Genomic DNA, 22,475 nt, shown 5'->3' on the forward strand with positions numbered 1-22,475 from the left:
TCGTCACGGCTTGAACGCTCTGCTCGCTCTCCCTCTCTCCCCTCGGGTCTCGCGCCTCCCCGCGGAGACGATGCCAGGTTGAGGGCGCTTGCTCTTGCTTCCTCCGCTTGGCGATAGATGGTGCACATTTCTGTACCAACACGTGTGGTCTACCTTCGAGGCTCGCGAGGCAAGAAGGAAAATAGCCTACGAAGGCCGGCTGCGCCTCATGCACAAAAATAGGTGGGCGCGCAGAGTCTTTGACTATGCAAGTGAAACCTGCCTGCGGACTACATGGGTGAAGCGGCTCCAACACCTTCGTCGCAAGTTCGGCTTCTTCAGAAGTGAAGTACAAGCCGACAACGCGAGGAAATGGGCCAAGGCAGTTGATGCCCAAGTGCGTGCGCAGGAGCGAGAGGCGTGGAGGGCTGCCATGGAGGGGAAGTCGACGCTGGAAGTGTACCGGGCAGCCAAGCAGGACATCTGCGTCGAGAGCTTCTACGACAACAGTGTAGGCAGCCGCCGGTTGTTTGAGGCACGCGCGGGTGCCATGCCAACGCTTGTGTATCGCAAGCGCTTCGACACTACAGTCGAATGCACCCAGTGCAGAGCCTGCGGAGAGCACGACGAAACAACGGAGCACATCGTCCTACTCTGCGAGAAGCTGCCAACGCCACCACACGAGGGCGCTACGCTTCCGCAGGCGCTGCGTACAGGTACTGAAAATTGCTCCCAAACCCAGACCTATAGTCACAGTGTAATATGACTGTCACCCCCTTGTCGTTGCATACATATTTGCGTCTTTCCGCATTGTAAATTGTATACTGTTAGAACTGCACGTGGCGACTAGTAATTGCTTTCCGACTGCTTCATCCTGCATAGCCAATCATCCCAGCGTTAACTCTTAGGCTGGACTCTTAGGCTTATAGTCGCCGTCTTGCAACACTGCGACCATAGTCGGAGAGAACTGCCGGAAGAGACAGCGACAGTGACTTTCCTCGGAAAGCTCACCACCCCCTCCTACGCCTCAGCAACGAAGTGTAGAGGCAGTGTGCACGCAAAAACACGGCTCACACAGACTGAACTCGGCGCCTACAAGTTCACCCACTTCAGCTAGGATTGCTCGACACTGTTTGCGCATTCCCTTCTCCAAGTACGAGTTATATTTTCGCCATCTGCGCTGCTTCCAGAACTGCGTGAAGGAGGGCTGCACAACGGATGCGGCAAACCATGCGGCAGTTGCAGCGACGAAGCGCCGGTTGACAGAGTGGTGGGCGCTGGTGCGACATTAGACCGGTACTGTTTCATAATGGAATTGAGTGGGCGAGTTGGTTTTCCATCTTGACAGTGAAAGCGCTCAAAAGGACAAGGACGACAGAAAAGGAAAGGCATACAAAGCGCTTACTTTCAACTGATTTTATTTCATGCGAAAAAGAACTTTATACTCATAGTAATCACCTGCGCATGTTTACAAGAACATTACCAACGAGTGATAGCTGGCACGTTCTTTCAGACAACCGGCATGCCCGATGTAAGATAGGACATCTCTTTATCCGACAACAAAAAAATTGCGTAAGCGCTCCGTCAAATAAGCTACAATTTTATGCATTGCATATGTGCTGGGTGTATTAGTTGTTGTTGAGAAAATTTTTCTTTCAGTACGCTCCAAATCATGCACTTTTCCGCGGTAGCGAAAGAGTTAACTGCATGACAGCGGCACGCTGTTCCGTTCCCGCCTGGCTGAGCGCGTCCAGCCAAATATATTTGTGGAGACCCGACGACGACTGGTGTCTGCGATTCGTCGTCGGGTCTCCACAAATATATCTGGCTGGACGCGCTCAGCCAGGCGGGAACGGGACATTACCTCCAGCTTGTCGCATGATAACCTTAAATACTTATGCGCCAGTAAGCGCAACGCGACACAACACAAAAGAAAACGACACGGCACAGCACAACACAACATCCATTTGCTTGTTCTTAGGCTGTTTCCTCCGCATTCACGCGACTCTCTGTGCGGGTCCTCGCATTTCCTGCTGCGTTCGATGGCACAGCGCCACTTTCGCTGCGACCTGCCGAGCGCAGCAGACGGCTTGAAGAACGTGAGGAGAAAAAGGGGGGCGAGAGGCAACCCTTCGCACAGCTTCCCAGCTTCTCAGGACGGCTGAGGTGCCAGGCCGGCTGTCCCGACGCCACCGACCGTCACCTCGTCAACAACATGTGTTATTGCTCTTTCTTGCTCCCATTCTTTGTGTGCTTATTTTTGACACACCGTTCGTGTCGCCCGGCTAGCTTTGCGTGAGGTTGTCCTTTCCTTCAGGTTGTTGGAAGTGCGTTTTTCACTAGAATACCTGTATAACGTTCCCCAAAAAAAGCTGTATAAGGATCTGGTTGATATTATGCTGCCGCCACCTTTGTATTGTGTGCCTTACCGTGGAGGCCCAGGGCAGGATATTTTAAAACGGGTGAAAATGATGCCGGTCCGGCCGACAGTGAAAACATTCTTTTTCAAATTGCACTCTAATACACTACCCGTTAAAACCTGGCTCCATGAAAAAGGAATCTTTGTCCCATGGACAACAAATTGCCTGTTATGTAAGCAGCCGGAGGCAATTGAACATGTTTTCCTAGACTGCTGGGACGCCATACTTTTCTGGGATGTCCTGCAGAGATCCATCAAGAAAGAACTACCACTGCACCCTTATGGTATCCGATTTCTACCAGTTGATCGCAAAGAGGTACCCTATGTCTTATTAATGCTTCTTGGCCTCCACAGCTTGTGGAAAACGCGAATGCAAGTAAGGAATGCGGATATAAACACTCGTAGTACACGTGAGAACTTTGTTGAAAGTGCTGTTCATCTGCGGGAATGTTACCAGGCGCAGCGTGACCCACCCCAGTGGGTAACACTACTAGATGATCTTGTGAAACTTAAGAAATTTTAACTTCACCCGTATCAGCTCAAGTGTAGCTGAAGTGGTCTTACTGTTTTCATGTCAATCTCGAAAATAAACAAAAAAAGCCCGGCTAGCTCGATAGAAAAACATTTTTGTGTCTTCTGTAAACTGTCGCTTGTGCAATGTGCCTGAAACAATTGAACATTGTTTTATAGACTGCAAAGACGCGATTTTGTTTTGGGATGTGTTGCAAAGGACGCTACAGAAAGATTTTCTCCTAAATTCCTACAGTGTGCGCTACCTTGTTGTTTCCCAACCTGACTCGAATCCTTATGATATGATTCTTCTGATTGGACTTCATAGTCTTTGGAAAACACGCATGCAAGATCGCAACGTTGAACCTGTTGTTTCGCCCAGAATTCACTTTAGCCGAATGTTGCTGCAGGTAACGGACATTTACAAAAAATCGGACTTTGTACCGGATTGGTTTCCTCTCCTGATGGGCTGTATATCTTTACCGGCCTTTTAGCTATAATATGTTGCTATTATGTTTCTGCCACCTAGCGCCTACCTAGGTGCTCTGTAAATAGTTGTTTTTGTGTGTGTATATGCACACACACATATGTATATATATGCTTTGTATACAAAACCATGTAAATAAATACCATAAAAGAAAAAAAAGAAGCCCGGCTAGCTCAGTCGGTAGAGCATGAGACTCTTAATCTCAGGGTCGTGGGTTCGAGCCCCACGTTGGGCAAAAGATTTTTTTTCACTTTTTGATGGTCCTTGATTTTATTTTTTGCGACGCGTGTTGTGTTGCGTTGGGTTCAATGGCACATAAGCAACAAAGGCCATTATGCGCCAAACACAAGGTTTGTATGCCTTGTGGGAAGAAACTAAAGTCATTTGACATCCCACACTTTCTTCAGAAGCTTTGTTCCTTTAGAAATTTAAAAACGCTGGAAATTTCAAGAAATGCTTTTTCTCCGAGGAGTAACCTAGGGTGCAATGGGATGTGTTAAGCATAAAGTTGTTGGAAATGCTTTTGTCTTAGTTGTTCGAGCTGAATGCAGGAACATAAAATGTGGTTATAGTTACCACTTCTTTGCAGAGTTCAGATGTTGGCTTCTCTTCTTTTGTAAGGATGAAGTTATGTGTAAGGTGTGGGGGGTCTATACGAAGTCGACAGAGAATCACTTGTTTGAAACGTTCCTGGAGCGTGCTCGACTTCCATTTATCTAAAAGGGACTTTACCAAGTGTAGTTGGTTATTTGCTTCGGTGTTCCAAGCGGACTGCCTGCCATGTTTTCGTAATTTCTGATTTTCTTAATTTCTGAGGTTAATGCAGTCCTTAAAAGGCCTATTTACTTTTTAAATTTGCTTGCCTTTTCTTGAACTGCGCACAAGTCTGCTCTCTCGTTGCCTTTTATTCGGACATGACTCGGTACCGAGCAGAGTTTTGCTTTTTCCTTGTGGTGTGGTTGTTATGTTATTATTATAACACTGTTGTTATTATTATTATTATTATTATAATCTTCGCTGAGGTTGCACGAGGAGTTTTCCACTTCATACCACATCGAACAAAACAGGTTCAGAACTTTTTCTCGGTTGTTTCATTCTATTGAAGATGCGTGTTATGTGGTTTTGTAAGTGGTTTTTTGTCGTACATAACCAGCATTTATTGAGCAAAATACTGCACCCGCTACCGATACCATCCCTTAGCACGCGCCGCATTGAGCAGACGCCCCGGACCTGTCCAGACTCCCGTCTCCCGTCTTAAACAAGCGTCACTTCCGGCGGGTGGTAATCACGGCCGTTTTTCCAGTTTCGGTATTTTAAAGAGGCTGATTATTGCATGCCGTTAGCGCCTTAATTAACTGTTTTAATCCCGAATGTAATGTTTTGAGGGTAACATACTCCGGCAGTGTACTGTGAAAAAAAAAACATTTTTACAGTTTTCAGAATTTTGGTCAAGTAGGCCTTTAACGTGCACTGACATCGAACAGCGTATGGGATTCTTTGCGCTTCGCCTCCATCAAAACACGGCCGCTGCGGCGTGATTCGAACCCGGGGAATCCGGTTCAGTAGCCGAGCGCCCTACCATTAGCCACCGAGCTCGTGGTTTTTCAGTTCAGTTAATCTGCGCGGAATTAGCTGTGGTTGCAGTCGGAATCGCCGTCATCGTAACATGCCAGACCAAAACTCCCTGCATTTGTCTCCAGTCAGCGCATTTGACACATCCAGGCTAATCCTGGCCCGGTGCCTTGGAACTTCACCAGGTGTTGGACCTTCACCACCGGCACTGTGGCCCAACAAATTTCGCCCACATCGCGCCAAACTACATGCGCTTCAGAGGAGCTTGGAGGCAAAGCAACCTCTCCGGTACACGTAACTCGTCGAAATAGCCAAAATTTGTTGGGCCACAGCGTCGACGGTAAACGCGTTTTCCAAAGTAAAATAATCTGATATGGATATTACTTACGGTAGGCTACACGTCGATCAATAATTAAGGAGCTTAACAGTAATACTTAAAAGTTAAGTATTCAATATTATAGTTATTCAGCCTGCTAGTTAGCACGTCTTGCCTGTATTATGATACTACACTGCTGACAATGCTATGCCAAAAAATCACTCCTTTAACTCAAAAAGCCTATTTTTAAAACTTGTGCAAGGTCTTAGGTGAAGCACCCTTTGTATGTGCAATTAGCTTAAAGTTAACGGCAGGACTGTGAAAGTGCGTAATGGTTCTGCGGCTGACTTTTGCGAAAGGGTACTGTGCTTAAAATCAGATGTAGTACACAAACTACAGATTACCTGCCCAAAAATTCTGGACGAAAGATTTTTACTGGGAATTTCTTCTGAAGTCAATTTTTTCGCATACCTTCAGATTTCGCAGCAACAATAAACATATTGTCGCGAGTGGAAGAAAAAGACGAGTAGCGATTGCGGCGCGCCGACGACGACGTTGCTGCTGGTGGACCGGCCTGTTTTGTTCTGTGCTCTCTGTCTTCACCCGTTCTCGCCGTCGGCCTGTACGTCAAGCCGTGACATTTGGTGCAGGTGCTGGGTAACGCATCTCATGCAGCGCACCCCGCCTCGTAGTTCGAGCCCCGTCCTAAGTCCTGGCCGTCGAGTTTTCTGGGGAGGAGCCCTCGGCAGAAACTGAGACTCGCGCTAGCCGACGTCAGCAAGGCCAAGCGCCGGAATTCGGACTCTTGCCCGAGGGATCGCGGACATCTAGGACAGCCAACGTCACCATGGCATCCCAGTCACAACAAACCGACCCCGCGATTGCGTCGAGGATCGTCTACGTGCCTGTCACTCCAAGATCTGTCGTCCCGTTCCGTGGCGATGGCCTCGACGATGTTGAAGACTGGGTCCAGCACTATGAAAGAGTAGCTCGACATAACGGGTGGACTCCCGACCAATGCCTGCAGAATCTGTACTTCTCCCTGGAAGCCACAGCAAAGTATTGGTTTGAGAACCATGAGGCTTCTTTAACATCATGGGAGACATGCAAGAGCGAACTGGTGCGCACGTTCGCGAACCAACACCGGCGACAGCAAGCAGAAGATCTGCTCCACGCTCGCATCCAGGGACCCACCGAAAGCGTCAGGAGCTTCGTCGAAGACGTGCTGCGTCTGAGTGCCCGCGCCGACCCGCGGGCTACTGAGGAGAAAAAGGTACGGGCGTTGATGAGGGGTGTCCGGAATGACATCTTTGGAGGCCTCATACGCAATCCTCCGACCACAGTAGCCGGATTTGTCGCCGAAGCTACAAATATCGAGCACGCATTGGCGACAAGAACCAGTCACTTTCAGAGACTGAGCGCCCTTCCTCCCGTCTCAAGTCTTGCCTCGTCTGGCCTGGGCGGAGTTGGTCTAGCCGATGTTCGAGAAATAATTCGCGACGTCATCCGCGAGGAGCTGAAAAAGCTCTTCCCTTCTCCTGAGCAGCCCGCCTCTGTCTCCATCGCGTCGGCCGTTCGCGAGGAACTGCGACACACGCTGGCGCCAGAAGACGTCCCAATTGTAGCTGCAGCCGACCCACCAACTCTGAGCTACGCCGCCGCAGTTCGTCGTCCGCCTCCCGTCCATCGCCAAGTCCAGAGCGCTCCCGTTTCTGGCCTTCAACGCCGCGAGTTCCTGCACCCGTCTGATGCCCGCCTGGGACCGCCGAGACGCAGGAAGACCGCCATCTGGAGGACTGCGGACCGGCGACCATTGTGTTTTCACTGCGGTGAGCCTGACCACATGTATCGCTCCTGTCCATACCGCGAGCTTGGCCTAAGGGGTTTTAACCGGGCTGATCCGTGCCCCCGCTACGGTGAACAGCCCCGCGACATACAAGACTACCTTCGACGTTCTCCATCACCGGTTATAGCTTCTCCTCCCTCCCGGTCGCCGCCACCTCGCCGCCCACCATCCCCTTCTCGCGGGTCTCGCCGTGAGAGCCTTTCGCCACTTCGGGAAAACTGAGTACGGCGACGCCTGGAGGTGGCGTTGCCGGAGTCGCACGAAGTAAAGAACCTCCGCCTACGTTGGAATGTCCCAGCTCGACCGATGGCATCCTTGGAAGCGCGAATCGTTTTGTAACCTCTAGCAATGTGCACATTCTGATCGACGGACGCGACGTAACGGCGCTTGTGGACACCGGCGCCGATTACTCGGTCTTCAGCGGAAGTTTCTCTCGGCGTCTTCGCAAGGTTACCACCCAGTGGGACGGACCGCCCATACGTACCGCGGGAGGCCACATCGTAAACCCTGTTGGCAAGTGCACTGCCCGCGTCGAGATCCACGGTGAGACGTGCCCCGCCACATTCGTGATATTGGAGAATTGCTCTAAAGATGTTATTCTGGGCATGGATTTTCTCCGTGAATATGGCGCCGTAATCGACATAGGGCAGAACAGGTTGACCCTCCGCGCACGTTCTTCATCGCCAGTACCGCCTCGGGCCACAGGCTTTGCGATGAAAGTTGATGCCGACCATGTCCACTTGCCGCCGTTGTCGACAGTTTTCCTGCCGGTCCGAGCCGATACAACAGCATGTGGAGAAGGCGTTCTGGAAGGCAGTGTCCAGCTGTTACTTACGCGTGGCATTGGTGTTGCGCGAGGGGTCGCAAATGTTCGACGAGGGTGTGCCAACATCTTCGTGACCAACTTCAGGAACGAGCCGCAGCACCTGACAAAAGGGTCAGTTATAGCCCAAATGGAAGAACTTAGCGGCGTTCGTGAAGCTGTTGCGCTGCCTACAGAGGCGGCCCCGCCCGAGTCTCGAGACCCTGCAACGTTGCCCCTGGATATCGACCCCAAACTTGAGCCTTCCCAAACACGTGAACTGCTCTCTCTTTTGCATCGGTACAATAACTGTTTCGCGACGACATCCCGAGTTCGCCAGACACTCGTCGCCAAGCATCGAATTATTGTCGACACCGCAACGCACCCGATTCGTCAGCCGCCGTACCGCGTTTCCTTGAAGGAAAGGGAAACCATACAGGAGCAAGTGCGCGAAATGATAAAGGACGACGTCATCCAACCATCCAACAGTCCGTGGTCCGCACCTGTAGTACTAGTGAAGAAAAAAGACGGGACCCTACGATTTTGCGTCGACTACCGGCGACTCAACAAGGTGACCAAGAAGGACGTGTATCCACTACCACGCATCGACGACACCCTAGACCGTCTTCGTCATGCCCGCTATTTTTCGTCCATCGACTTGAAGAGTGGATACTGGCAAATTGAAGTGGATGAGCGCGACCGCGAAAAGACTGCATTTATAACCCCGGATGGCCTCTACGAGTTTAAGGTGATGCCGTTTGGCCTGTGTACAGCGCCCGCGACATTTCAACGAGTCATGGATACTGTGCTCGCCGGTCTAAAGTGGCAGACATGTCTCGTGTATCTGGATGACGTTGTCATCTTCTCAAGCACTTTCGCAGACCATCTGGTGCGTCTTGAAGCGGTTCTTCAAGCTCTTCTGAACGCCGGACTCACGCTCAAGCCTTCGAAGTGCCGGTTCGCATACAGTGAACTAAAGTTCCTTGGTCACATCGTCAGCCAAGTGGGTGTGAAGCCAGACCCCGAGAAAACGGCCGCCGTCGCATCCTTCCCTCCACCGTCGGACAAGAAGACCGTCAGAAGCTTTCTTGGTCTCTGCGCATACTTCCGACGTTTCGTACGGAACTTTGCCCAGATCGCGGCGCCACTTTACCGCCTGACGAAGGATAACGTTGTCTTTGAGTGGACCGAGGAGCAACAATCAGCATTCCGCCAATTAAAACACGCCCTTGCAACATCCCCCATACTAGGCCATTTTGATCAAGACGCCGACACTGAACTCCACACGGACGCCAGCAACAAAGGACTAGGAGCAGTGCTGGTGCAATTCCAGGACGGCGCTGAGAGGGTTATTGCGTATGCCAGCCGAGCTCTTTCGCAGGCGGAGGGCAATTACTCGACAACTGAGAAAGAGTGCCTCGCTGTCATCTGGGCCATCACCAAATTCCGGCCCTATCTGTACGGTCGTCCTTTTCGTGTCGTCACCGATCACCATTCGCTGTGCTGGCTCGCTAATATTAAGGATCCAGCAGGCCGCCTTGCTCGGTGGAGCCTTCGGCTACAGGAGTACGACGTCACCATCACCTACAAGTCCGGCCGCAAACACCATGATGCTGACTGCTTGTCTCGAGCCCCCGTGGAGCCGGCACCGGGAGGCGAAAATGACGAAGAGGACGGCTTCCTTGGGGCATTGGACATGGCAGATATGGCTGCTCGGCAACGCAGTGATCCTCAGCTTGATCAGCTGATGGCGCAGTTGGAAGGCCACGAAGCTGCGGTGCCTCGCATTTTCCAGCGCATACTGCCGACATTCAAGATAATGCATGGCGTATTGTACAAGCAGAACTTCGACAGCAGCCCGAGGTCGTGGCTCCTTGTTGTGCCGGAAGACCTGCGCGCCGAGGTCGCCCAAGCTTGCCATGACGATCCTACAGCTGGTCACCTTGGCTACAGCCGGACACTTTCACGTATTCGAGAACGGTACTACTGGCCGACACTTCCTAAGTACGTCCGTCACTACATAAGAACTTGTCGAGAGTGTCAAAGACGCAAAACACCGCCCATACGACCAGCTGGCCTTCTCCAACCACTCGAACCACCGCCTGTTCCGTTCCACACTGTCGGAATGGATTTTCTTGGTCCATTTCCAACGTCGCGGTCGGGCAACAAGTACGTTATCATAGCGACGGACTACCTAACACAATACGCGGAGTCCCGAGCACTTCCGTCGGCGACAGCTGTTGAGGCAGCCCAATTTTTTATTGAGTGCATTGTGCTCCGTCACGGTGCCCCTGCCGTTTTGATCACTGACCGGGGTGCCGCGTTTCTGGCCAAGCTCACACAGGAGATCCTCCGTCTCAGCTGCACCAGCCACCGCCGAACTACTGCGTACCATCCGCAAACGAATGGGCTGACGGAGCGGCTGAACAAGACCATGGCCGACATGATCGCCATGTACGTGGATGTCACCCACCGCAGTTGGGACGCGGTACTGCCCTACGTTACATTCGCTTATAATACCGCTGTCCAGGAGACGACAGGTATGTCCCCTTTCCAGCTGGTACATGGAAGACAGGTCACCACGATGCTTGACGCTATGCTACCGCACGAGCCACGTGTCGACGTCGCCGATGATGCCCGACTAGTCTGCGAGCGCGCAGAAGAAGCTCGGCAACTCGCCAGACTCCGTACCCAACATCAACAACATGCCGACGCTCGTCGGTACAATCTCCGTCGACGCGACGTCCATTTTTACCCTGGAGACAAGGTCTGGGTGTGGACACCGGTGCGCCGTCGAGGTCTCTCCGAAAAACTCATGAAGCGCTACTTCGGCCCGTATACAGTTGTTCGCCGCCTCGGTGAACTTAATTACGAGGTGCTGCCCGAAGGAACCCGACCGTCATCACGTCGTTCACCCCGCCCTGAAATAGTGCGCGTAGTGCGGCTTAAACCGTATTACGCGCGATGATCGCCTGGACCCGAACTGATTTTACCACTACCTTTTACACTGGCCAGCAGGAGTTGCTGGGCGCGTGTGTGGTTTTCCTTCCTGTGCTCTCGCTTCCGTGCTAGCATCGGGACGTTGCTTCTTTATAGGGGGAGGTAGTGTCGCGAGTGGAAGAAAAAGACGAGTAGCGATTGCGGCGCGCCGACGACGACGTTGCTGCTGGTGGACCGGCCTGTTTTGTTCTGTGCTCTCTGTCTTCACCCGTTCTCACCGCCGGCCTGTACGTCAAGCCGTGACAATATTCGTAAACGCTATCGGGGAGCTAGGTTTTGTAGGTTTGCACTTTTTATTGTCAAAAACGGACCCCATTTGTTTTCCGTGGCAGTCTGGAATACTACGTGCGAGCGAAGGACAACGTTTGAAACCACGATTTTGCTACTTATCAGTAGAGAAGGTCATTTTCCTCAGTACGCTAATAACGGCACAATGGAATATTCTACAGTTGCCTCATAAATAAAATTGATGTACAAGAGTACTGCGCGAAACCGAGACAGCAGAGTGGCGAAAAAAATGGGGCAAATGATTCACTGCATGAACATAGAGCTGGAAAGGGTGTAACCCGGAAGGAAACAGTCAAGACAGTCAAGACAGACAAGTCAAGACAGTACCCTTTTATTTGGGGCGAATCAGCTTTGCTTGGAAGCTGGCAATATGGATGTAAGCGTTAACAGGGAGCTGACATTTGTGTACCAGGCAGGAGCAGTGTAGAAAACATTGAACATTTTCTTTCGATCTGTAAAGCTATACATCCAGGTATCAGAAGACACATGATGAGACTTTCAGTAGTTTTGGGCTTTAGGGATAATGCAATGAAAATTTACACATCAACAGTAGAAACGACCAAGAGAAGATCATAGTACTGGTGGTTTAGAAGGGGAAAGGAGAAATTGCGTTAACCTTCGCAGAGGTCAGAGTCATATAGCTTAGAAACATGAAAAATGTCACCTACGGAGAAAAAGTAAACAGAATGGGGTTCAGAGTTAGAAATGAAGATCCGTCCGTCCGTCCGTCCGTCCGTCCGTCCGTCCGTCCGTCCGTCCGTCCGTCCGTCCGTCCGTCCGTCCGTCCGTCCGTCCATCCGTCCATCCGTCCATCCGTCCATCCGCCCATCCGTCCATCCGTCCATCCATCCATCCATCCATCCATCCATCCATCCATCCATCCATCCATCCATCCATCCATCCATCCATCCATCCATCCATCCATCCATCCATCCATCCATCCATCCATCCGTCGATCCGTCCGTCCGTCCGTCCGCCCTGTCATGTGACGTCACGTCACATGACATGACATCACATGACATCACACTCCACTCCACTGCGGTCTGCTCCTGCCGCATATCGCATCAGTACTGTCCGTGAATTTCGTGCTGACATACACTTACACATGCGAGCACTTCTTGTGTTAGTGCTAATTACATAAGATGTGACTACAAACTTTGAATTTTGAAGAGTATTTGAGAAAAGAACTAAACGCCTAGGATTTTATTACACGTCCTGAGTAAATACACGTTTAATACCACCTAAATTCCTTCAGGGGAAGGAGAGCGCCTCTGTATAGCCGACGCCAGCACGAACAGTGACCTAGATACACTTGCGTAACAAGTTGTGCTATGAATAAATGGTTAGTGGGGCGCTGGGACATTGGGGTCGCCACAGCGGCGTCGGTGGTTCAGTGGTAGAATACTCGCCTGCCACGCGGGTGGCCCGGGTTCGATTCCCGGCCGACGCATTGCTTTTTATTTTTTCACGAAGTATTAGAAACAACTTTAGGTGCTTACAGGAGGGCGTCATTTGGGAGACGTGAGACCTCACGCCTCTTACCGCCTCTTACGAGAGAAAGCGATGTGCGAGCCCTGATTGAATCTCGCAGCTGCTGGGCCCATATGCAGATGCCGGGGAGGCATAGGTACAAGCGGGGTCGAGTGCCATACTGGTCGAGGTACTACGAACCGGAGAAGTATATGGGACACGACAACGGAATAAATATTTGAAATTCTAATACCTGTAAATGCATTTGTGGTCTACTCGGTGGGTCGATGTTTAGCATGGTAAGCCTTGCCTGCTGTGTTCGTCTTTTTTCGACTGTGGAGGTAAGCTCCCCGCCAATAAATCTACGATGTCACTTTTCTGATGCATTTACTTCTCCTGGCGACCGTATTTGTCGCTGATTTCGGTCGTGCCCTTCCCACTGGTACTCCGATTCTTCAGCGCAACGCACTAGGGATGGTTTTGTGATGTATGCATATATAGTCGAATGCCGACAATTGGAAAGGGAAAGAAAATTTCCCTGCAATTCTAACAGATGCACTAGGGACTGTACTGTTGCACTGCTGTGCGCGGGTAACCGCCCTGCACTCATGCAGCTAGCATTCAACAGAAAGATTTAGAACAGTGAACCCATATTTACGCGCCCCTGTTTGCAATCTGCACTGCAGACCTGCGCTATTTACGCTCGAAAGTTTTACAGTGTTTACTCACCCCCTGAACGCACTATTTTGCAAGGAATCTCTGAAAATTATGGAGGTGCGTTCATTGCGCGAGGTAAATTATTCACAGGAATTTGAAGTAGTTTAATTGGATGGAATGTTGGCAGGTGAAATAAATGCTCCATACGGTACTAACCACCTTCTAAATAAAACAAAAATCAGCACAGGTTGTTATGCATCACAATATAAAGTTAAAGATGATACCAAGACACAAGACAGTGAAAACGGGATTGAAAAACTGCCGTCCCATTTCAGTTATGCCTCCTTTAGCAAAGGTTGCTGAGGAGGGAATGTTGTTTCGGTTGAGCAGTTTTTCACGCCGTATAATTTATTTACAAACGAGGGATATGGATACATGAATGGAAAATAAGCTGATCTAGATTTTCTCAATGTTGTTTCAGTTTCAATTTTTTTTTGTGAGGTATAATACATTATTCAGTCAAATATAATAGTACAGACGAGGGTCGCAGAGTCGCATGTTTCACTTAGAAATACGTTATCGAGGTTCCCAAAGTATCATACTATAATGTGACCATTGATAAGGTATTGCAAAGTAAAACAAAGGATCTCAACAAAGAAGCATAAACAGAACTGGATCCTGCGAGGGATAAAAAGAAGAAAAGAAGGGAGTATTCAGGACACATTAGAATGAATGCAGCAAATACCGAAGACGACGCGCTAAATTTAAACTGGGTAGGATTGGCATAAAAAAAAAATTATGAATAGCACGACATAGCGATGCACTCGAACTAAATACCAAAAATAAAAAGCAGAAAATTACAACAAAAATTTAATACAATATTTCAAAGGTGAAACTGATCGAAACTGATGCACAAAAGTATGAATAGGAGTCATGTGTCAAGGTAGTAACACAAATAGGAAGAAGTAAAAAATGGACAATCAAATCTCAGATATTAAAGTAATAGCAAAAACCACAGGTGGTCACGTTTAAATATGTCCAATAATGATGGTCATTTAAAAGAAAAGATTAATTCAAAACATAATTTATATGGGTATACAGGCAACAAGACTAACAAAGAGCCCATTTAATTTGACTAAAGCTTTAGACCTGCGAAACCGCGGTGTTTTATTATCAAAACTTGAATGCTACGGAATTCGAGGAACTCTGGTAGAACTACGTCAAACATACGTCTGTGTGAAAATCGTGAACAATAAGCACCTGCTAATAAACCCGTATCTTCGCGACTAACAACTAGTGATGGCGTTCAGCAGGTTTCCTTCCGTAACCCGTATCTATATTTAAAATACATCAATGATCTTATACCCTGCATACATCCTACATTTTTTGGTGGGCCTGACAGTTGTATAACCATGCAACGCAGTCTCATACTATTCGCCTTTGTCGCACAGGTCATTGTTGCCGTCATCGTGCTACAACCCCATCAAGCTTTCCCCGCAAGCGCCGAGATCGACTGCAGTGGCTACATTGTCCTGTTCGAGCCAGGTGCCCTGCCATCAACTGCAGGGAAAGCCAACAGATGCAGCATCACGGTTTCATCCCGTTCGTCGACAACCATCGCACCAGACCACTTCGGCGGCTGGAGCAAACAGCCTATGAACTCCGACAAACGTTCCCGCATCAGACACGACTCAAAGTACTAGGTATGCTTTTAAATTTTCGGGAAAAAAGAGACTTCTGGTTCGATTCATGGCAGTTAGCTTTTGGCATGCTATCAAATTCATTACTCACGTTGCGAGAATAAGTAATGAAAAGTTTGTCAGTAGCCCCTGCTTTTCCTGACAATATCCGCAGATATCGCAGGGAAAGGCTGCAGAGACAACAGAGCGGGAGGCAAGGCACTTTGAACCGCAGGAAGCGCACACTGACCGTCTTACTTTGTATCCGCCGTGGTGGCTTCATAGAGCGCTCGGCTACCGAGCTGGGGTACCCGGGTTCGAACTCGGCCAGGCGGCCGCCTTTCGAAGTTGGCGAAATCAAAAGGCGGCCGTGTGCTGTGCATTGACAGTGCATGTTAAATATCGTCGGGTGATGGAAATTATTCCAGAGCCCACCACTGCAGCTCCTCTTTCTCATTTTCGTCCCACCTTCCTCCCTTCCTTCGCGGCGTGGTTGAAAAGTTCCCCCAGAAGTGAGATAGTTACTCAGTCATTTCTTTTTCTCAAAAACCAATTTTCGCTTGAAGCAAACGCCCGAACATTGTTTGGTTGGAAGAGATGAGTGCCATAAAATAGGAGAAAGAGAAGCATCAGAACGGTCCTTAAAATGTTTACAGAACGAAATTAAAAAGAAAATAATTTCAAGAGTTCTTTGAGAGGAAAGCAAAGGGTATGCGAATAACTACCTCACTGTAAGCGTGGAGACCTCCACCAAGCTCTCAGGCAAGAATAAGGAGAGAGTGAAAATATTGGCAGTGCCTTAGATCAGCTATGCCAGGATATCCGTAGCGTGAGGCACGGTATAAGCCTGGTTAAGTCCAGTTGTTTTGCTTATCCTCATGGATACGTGTTAGGTAAAGACGAGACGTGTTGTGAAGTCGGCACGATTGACTGCCGGAAAGACGGCCCGGGCAGTCTCTCGGTCGGAGGCGGGTGGCGTCGGCGCGCGGCGCGCGGCGCACCAGCTGCGCGGCTGTGACGTCAATCGGCTCTTTGCGCATGCGCACAAGTGGCGGCGAAAGCCCACAGAGAAACGACGAAACTCCGGGTAATGTAGCTCTCGCTACAAAAAAGGATGAGACGAAGAGGTGACGTACTGATGGGGGAGCATGAGCTTTATGCAATGAGCGCATGTGGGTGGTGTCCTCCAATGAGCGGCCCATTGGCTCTTGCTCCCCGTCGGACCATTTCCACCAGCCTGATCCGCCGGTCTTGTTCTCAGCTAGTCAGATCAATCTCCCACTGCTCCCGTTTCGGATCGGCGATTCGATCTATCGCTTTATTTCTCCAACACGGGCTCTAGACATTTTCGCCTATCTGGTATTTTAACGCGTACTTGTTTTGCCAAATGGTGCATGAAAAAAAAATCAGGTAGCACTTCAGACTGCTTACGTACTGTGAAGGCGAAAGCATTAGTGTGTCATTGTGAGCGCTTGACCTCGACACAGGTTGCGCAATGAGAAATGAAACGAAGGCGCGCTTTCGAACACTGAGCCCACAAATGCTGAATCCTCAAACCACTCGGATGCTCGGTTCGAATACCTTTCGCGAACTAGCCTCAAAATCGACCAGCATAAGTATGCTATGTGGAACGAGAACTCGTATGACACCATTCGGAACACTACATGTACGACGCACGGTTGACGCATAATTTTGAAACGAAAGAGGGGAAAGCCATACAATTGGAGGTACATATGTCGGTGGTTTGAATCTCTGTCGTGAGCTAGCCTGCAACCTTACTAAGAGGCGCAGGAACTGTCTGAAATCTCGATAGACACATGAACCGCGCCTTAAGGAAAGAGGTTTGGTTTACGAGGCCTTAACGGCCGAAAGCCATGAGGGACGCCGTAGTGAAGGGCTCCGGAAATTTCGACCACCTGGGGTTATTTAACGTGCACTGACATCGCACAGTACACGGGACTCTCGAATTTCGCCTCCATCGAAATTCGACCGCTGCTGTAGAGATCGAACCTACGTCTTTTGGGTCAGCAGCCGAGCGCCATAACCACTGAGACATCGCGACGGCTTTAAGCGAAGAGGTAAAGAGTCTCGGAAGGCATACAGTTGAAGGTGCACATGTCGTCGGTTTGAATTCCTCTCGCAAGCTAGCCTCCAACTTGACTAGCCCATGTAGGCTATATGCAACGAGCTGAGCTTCACGGCATTAAGGAAGCTGTTTGTTACATCCTGCGCCGAACCGCCAGCCGTTGGGTTATCTTCACCGATTCAAAAGCATCTCAGCAGATCCTAGCGAACCTGCTGAAGAAAACGAATCACCAGCCAGTTTCCCTGGACATCGGGTATCTACATCATTCAGCTATTGCAGCAGGCCACTGCATAACATTTCAATGGGTACCTGCTCACTGTGGCATTTGTGGGGACGCCTTCGTCCCCTGCGTTCGCTTTCCCGCAACGCACTAGTTCCTTGTGGTTAGCTTCGCCGCAGCGCACTCCCCTTAGTTGTGTTTAACTAACAGGGGATGGCGTTCGCGTCGCAGCGACACTAGCGCCACGGATGGCGTTTTGCTGCGCGCGCGCGGGGAGCAACGGGGGCTCTTCTCCCTGGGACCGGAATAGCGAGCGGACGTTTAGCTCGCGGCTCCGCTCTTCGCCGCGGACGCCTCGTGGTCGGAACTTGCTCCCGCCACCCCGTCCCGCCTGGCCTCGGAGCTTCCCTTTGCCCTAGCGTGGGCGAACGTTCGCTCGTAACCGTGCTGGTGAGTCAGACATCCTCGATTCCTCAGGGTATTTTGTTGCTAGCTGGCGTAATTGTTGTTATAGCAATAAATACCTTGTTTGTGTCAGCCATTGTGTCGTTCCTTTGCTCCCGTAGAGCAAGGCCGCCGTGGTCGGCGTGCGTTCGGTAGCATTTGCTACCACGGGGTGGGGTCTGCGCGTCTTTGAACTGTGTCGGCCGCGGTTAAACGGGGAGAACATGTTTATTTCCCGCATTTTAAACCCCACACATTCAGGCTAATCAAAAAGCAGATGAAGCGGGCCGCAAGAGCCATCAACATCGAAGATACATTCAATCTTTTTTCACGAAATCTGATGCGTCCCAAGTGGCTAAAAGTTTTGCTTCCAAAGAAACGTATCGGCTTTGGAGTTTGCCGACACATCAGTACCAATTTCTTCACTCAATCAACCCACATCTTAGATCAAGACTCTCACCCAGAATTCCTCGACATCTGGAAGCACTTTATCATCGACTTCGTCTGAATGCTGCATATTCAAACGGCTTGCGATACCGTTTTGGACAAGTGGACAGTCCGCATTGAGACAACTGTGCCTCGATAGAAACTGTGGAACATATCTTGCTTGAGTGCCCTGCATATGCTAAAGAGCGTGCGTACTATGAACATTGCATGCAGAAGCTCTGCCCAGTGCCCCTAACAATGGGCAAAGTTTTAGGTCCCTTAGCCTGCCTTAGGTAACGGAGTCTTGCAATGAACTTTCTATTTACATATTTTAAAGACATTGTACATCTCGATAAGCTTTAAATTCACTTGCACGTTACCTTTATGCATTCTTCATGCAGTGAACTTCGTCAGCCCATTTGTCGGACTATGCACTCCATCATTCCATAGGTTACATCAATACTCGCATTGCATCCTTAGTACCCATTTCATGGCCGCATTTTATCTTCGTTTTTTTTTACCTCTTCCACACTGCTCTCCTTCTGTCTTTATCTCCCAAATTCCCCTCCCTACGCAGAGTAGCATGCCAGCGATTTATAAACACCGGCTAAATTCTCTGCATTTCATTAAAGAGTCTCTCTCTCTCTCTCTCTCGTATATAAACCACCCGTAACGCTGTAAGGTGAACGGTTGCTCACAATTTCGGTACGAATGTAGTCTGGAAAACTGGCGTCGCATTGAGGTCGGCTAATGGGCGTATGTATAAACGCACATCTCTACTACTGTCTGAAAGGGCGGTGCTCGGCGTACTGACTGCGTCTTACGACCGCTCAATGACGTCGCTCTAATTTTCTTGTCATCACAGGGATTCTCTGCATCGCATGCGAGCACATAGACTAATACACGCCGCCGGCTTTTCTCGTAATGGGGTTAGTAACGTTTTCGCATTAAAATTCGGCACCGACACTTAGGACTGCTTACGTGTGGGAATGTGAAAGCATTAATGTCCCTGGGTGCACTGACACCAACCCGTACACACATTATCAATACACACTCAAGCGCGTATGACACCACCCGGAACGCTGTGCGACGAACGGTTGCCTCACAATTTTTATTGACGCTGCAGAGGAAAGAATGTTTCCTAAATACAAAATTATTTTACTAATAAAGTAGTTATTTCTGTTTATGTCATGGTAATGAAAGTGATATTTCCGACCCGACGTGTTTTCTACGGGAATTCTCCTATGTGGAAAATTTTGGCTGTGGTAGAAATAAAGAAACTGAAACTGAAACTCAATATAAAATAAACATTGAACGACAGACGACTGCTTACGGTTATGAGACACTAAAAGCAAGATAGCATAACTGGTAACGATCGGTACGATAATATCTTTTTTATGAAGCCCGTCACGCACCATGAACTAAATCATCATTTGTATTTCGAAGCTTGCTCTTTTTTCTTCAGAACTGAGTAGCAATTTGTATTCCTTCACTGCCAATGTGTAATTATTGTGTCCTACAGTTGTCTAGTCCTTCCGTCTTTACACCTGAGCAAAACTATGCATTATACACAATGTAAATCACTGCGAACTGCTACAGAACGTCAAGGATGATTTTCTACAGCTAAGAAAGGCCATGGAAGAGCTCTGCCGTCATGCAGGGCATGTTGGGGAAACAAACATGCGGTATTCGTCGCTGTAAGGTAATTCATATATCTAGGACTTTGCACCATGCGTGCCCAGCACTTTCCGACAAGAATTTCGAGTATTAAAATATTATTTAGTGCTGTATGGAAATACTGAAAGTGATGGTCCATTCTTTTTATCAGTAGCAATATCGTTCTTTCAACGTTCTTCCATCGCTCGCATCGAGCAGTCAAGGCTGCCATAGAAAATAAAAGGGGAACGTTTCTGACAATAGCAATAACACGAATAGCAAAAAAAATAAATGAAAGGCGGCAGGACAGGAGTTGTGCTGTTTTATTGGCTGTTATAGTGAAATCTTATAGAACATATAAAAATTGCGTTCATTCTTTCCCATTGAAAAATGTTTTTGTCTAGAACTGGTGGATATGGCACTCACATATGTAGGATGTAAGCATGGAGCGGAGAGAATTTTGCAGGTACTTTCTGGTCCCTCGAGGTAAAAACAAAATTTATAATAATTGTACCTTGCACATACTAAGCAATGAGGCAGAAACTGTCTCAGCAAGCTGTGGATAGGAAAATGATAGGTGTAACTTTTTGAGACGCGAAGAGAGCGCGGTGGGTCACGGAACTAAAACGAAAAAAAGTAATTGGTTTTTGACGAAATGAAAGCTACAGTAACTGTCAATTCTTTGTGGACACCTCAACGACGCCGTGAAGGAAGCGAGTAAGGGGGAAGAGAAAGAAAAAAAAGAGAGAAAGAGGCGCCGTAGTGGAGGGCTGCTGTATAATTTTAGCGAACTAGTGTTCTTTAATGAAAAAAATGAAAAATTGTTTTTTTGGCAAAGGAAATGGCGAAGTAATTCTCTCACATCTCGGTGGACACCCGAACCGCGCCATAAGAAAGTGAGGAAGGTGGGAGTGAAAGAAGGAAGAGACAGTGAAGGTCTCTGGAATAATTTCGACTACCTGGGGATCTTTAACGTGCACTGACATCGCACAGCATACGGACGATGCCACTAACCCGACTGAAACATGGCCGTGTGAAAAGTCACTGCAAACCTAAAGTACGTTACTGAACGGCTGGGGCCTGCTATGCTTACACCAAGTATATATGCAGTACTCAGGAGTGAACGAACAATGCAGTCTTCAGAAATTCCCTTTCTGCTTAGTTCCGCACATACAAAAAACATTCCAGAAGAGGGCAAGTACGGGCTGGTTGGTACATGTTTTACGAATTGGAAAAACAGCGCAAAGACGAGACACAAGAGAAGGACAAAACACTAGCGCTGGTGTTATGTCCTTCTCTTGTGTCTCGTCTTTGATTGCGCTGTTTTTCCAATACGTAAAACAAAAAACATTGTCGTTTAGAAGAATTTCATGCCCACATACCGAAAACTCAATGCTGTGAACATTCGCTTTACCACAAGAGCTCTCACCACATAGAGTGCTCCTCTGTGTAGCAGAGGCCGGCCGGCGCAGTGACCTACTTAACGGAGACTTGCGTAACAGGTGGCTATGAATAGACGACCAGCGGGGATTCCGGGCATCGGCGTCGGTGGTTCAGTGGTAGAATACTCGCCTGCCACGCGGGTGGCCCGGGTTCGATTCCCGGCCGACGCATTGCTTTTTATTTTCCCGGAGCATTTTTACTCACTGAAGTGGCTGTTTCGGCTCGTTGGTCTCTGATCATGGCTCGCTGCAAAATCGAGGACGAACCATGGAGTCGATCGCACAGGCGCTCGTGCCTCGGGCTGTATTTCAAATTGTTAGTGTACGTATAAGCTCAGCTACTTTGTAATAACTCCCAAATGGTATATTTACAGGGAGGTCAATTAATAACGGTTTTATTTATTTATTTATTTGAAAATACTGCAGCCCCATTCTAGGGGCTATAGCAGGAGTGGGTGCATAAAATGTGGAACAATTCCACGCATACAAGGGTACATTACACGCATTAGAAATATAAACGCTGAGAACAACAACATACAATGCTACGACTCAATTGCCGACGCAAAATCAGAGACTGATAATGCACGAATGTTACCATCCAAAGAATTCCAACTCCCCACAGTGCGCGGAAAAAAACTGTATTTTAAAACATTAGTGCGGGCATAAAAAGGTTGGATATTAAGATCGTGATGGCTCCTGGTTGCAGATGGTTTTGAAAACGAGATATGCTTACCCTCTGAAAGGCAATTACCAGAATGAACTACGGAGGGAAGAAGTTTTAGGGACTCAGTTTTTCGGCGGGATGCCAGCGGGCTTAAGTTTAGGGAAGACATCGCAGATGAGGGTGAAAAATGAAAGTCGTAGCGGCGGAAAATAAATCTTACAGCTTAATCTTACAGCTTAATCTGTTTGCCTCTGTCTTGTGTTAGTGCAATAATTATTTTGTGTTGTAATCTCTCTCTTGTGTTAGTGCACTTAAGGTGCAATATTGCATTTGTATCGTATTCTCTCTCTCGAGTTTAACTTTGCACGAGTTGCATTGAATTTTAATTAATGTAATTAATTAGAATTGATGATGGAGATGAGGGAGGAGCTCATAAACATCGGTATGTAGGCGAAGGACCCACAGTCAGGAGGCTGTAACGACATCCTGCATAAATTAACATTAATCTGCAT

General features: G+C 48.7%; 1 protein-coding gene and 3 non-coding genes across 4 annotated transcripts; all 4 read left to right on the forward strand.

The window, feature by feature from the left end:
• Window positions 1–257: 257 nt before the first annotated feature.
• On the forward strand, window positions 258–15,253 carry LOC149369918 (uncharacterized). The gene is made up of 3 exons (XM_089567473.1): window positions 258–695; window positions 14,798–15,049; window positions 15,201–15,253. The coding sequence occupies exons 1-3, from the start codon at window positions 413–415 to the stop codon at window positions 15,251–15,253; spliced, it is 588 nt and encodes a 195-aa protein (XP_089423599.1). The 5' UTR covers window positions 258–412.
• TRNAK-CUU (transfer RNA lysine (anticodon CUU)) lies at window positions 3,558–3,630 on the forward strand. The gene has a single exon. It is a non-coding gene; the product is annotated as a tRNA-Lys (tRNA).
• TRNAG-GCC (transfer RNA glycine (anticodon GCC)) lies at window positions 12,599–12,669 on the forward strand. Its single transcript has one exon. It is a non-coding gene; the product is annotated as a tRNA-Gly (tRNA).
• A 6,146-nt stretch (window positions 15,254–21,399) lies between the features above and the next one.
• Window positions 21,400–21,470, forward strand: TRNAG-GCC (transfer RNA glycine (anticodon GCC)). The gene has a single exon. It is a non-coding gene; the product is annotated as a tRNA-Gly (tRNA).
• Window positions 21,471–22,475: the final 1,005 nt, after the last annotated feature.

The sequence above is a fragment of the Amblyomma mixtum genome, chromosome 1, assembly GCF_055824585.1.
Source record: "Amblyomma mixtum isolate Tamu chromosome 1, ASM5582458v1, whole genome shotgun sequence".
Taxonomy (NCBI): Eukaryota; Metazoa; Arthropoda; class Arachnida; order Ixodida; family Ixodidae; genus Amblyomma; species Amblyomma mixtum.

Excerpts from the sequence above, each read along its gene's own strand:
- LOC149369918 (XM_089567473.1), top strand. The coding sequence starts at position 413 with ATGGAGGGGAAGTCGACGCTGGAAGTGTACCGGGCAGCCAAGCAGGAC. Across the intron at positions 696-14,797 it reads TCCGCAGGCGCTGCGTACAG|GTCATTGTTGCCGTCATCGT; the intron begins GTACTGAAAATT and ends TTTGTCGCACAG. Across the intron at positions 15,050-15,200 it reads GACACGACTCAAAGTACTAG|ATATCGCAGGGAAAGGCTGC; the intron begins GTATGCTTTTAA and ends CAATATCCGCAG.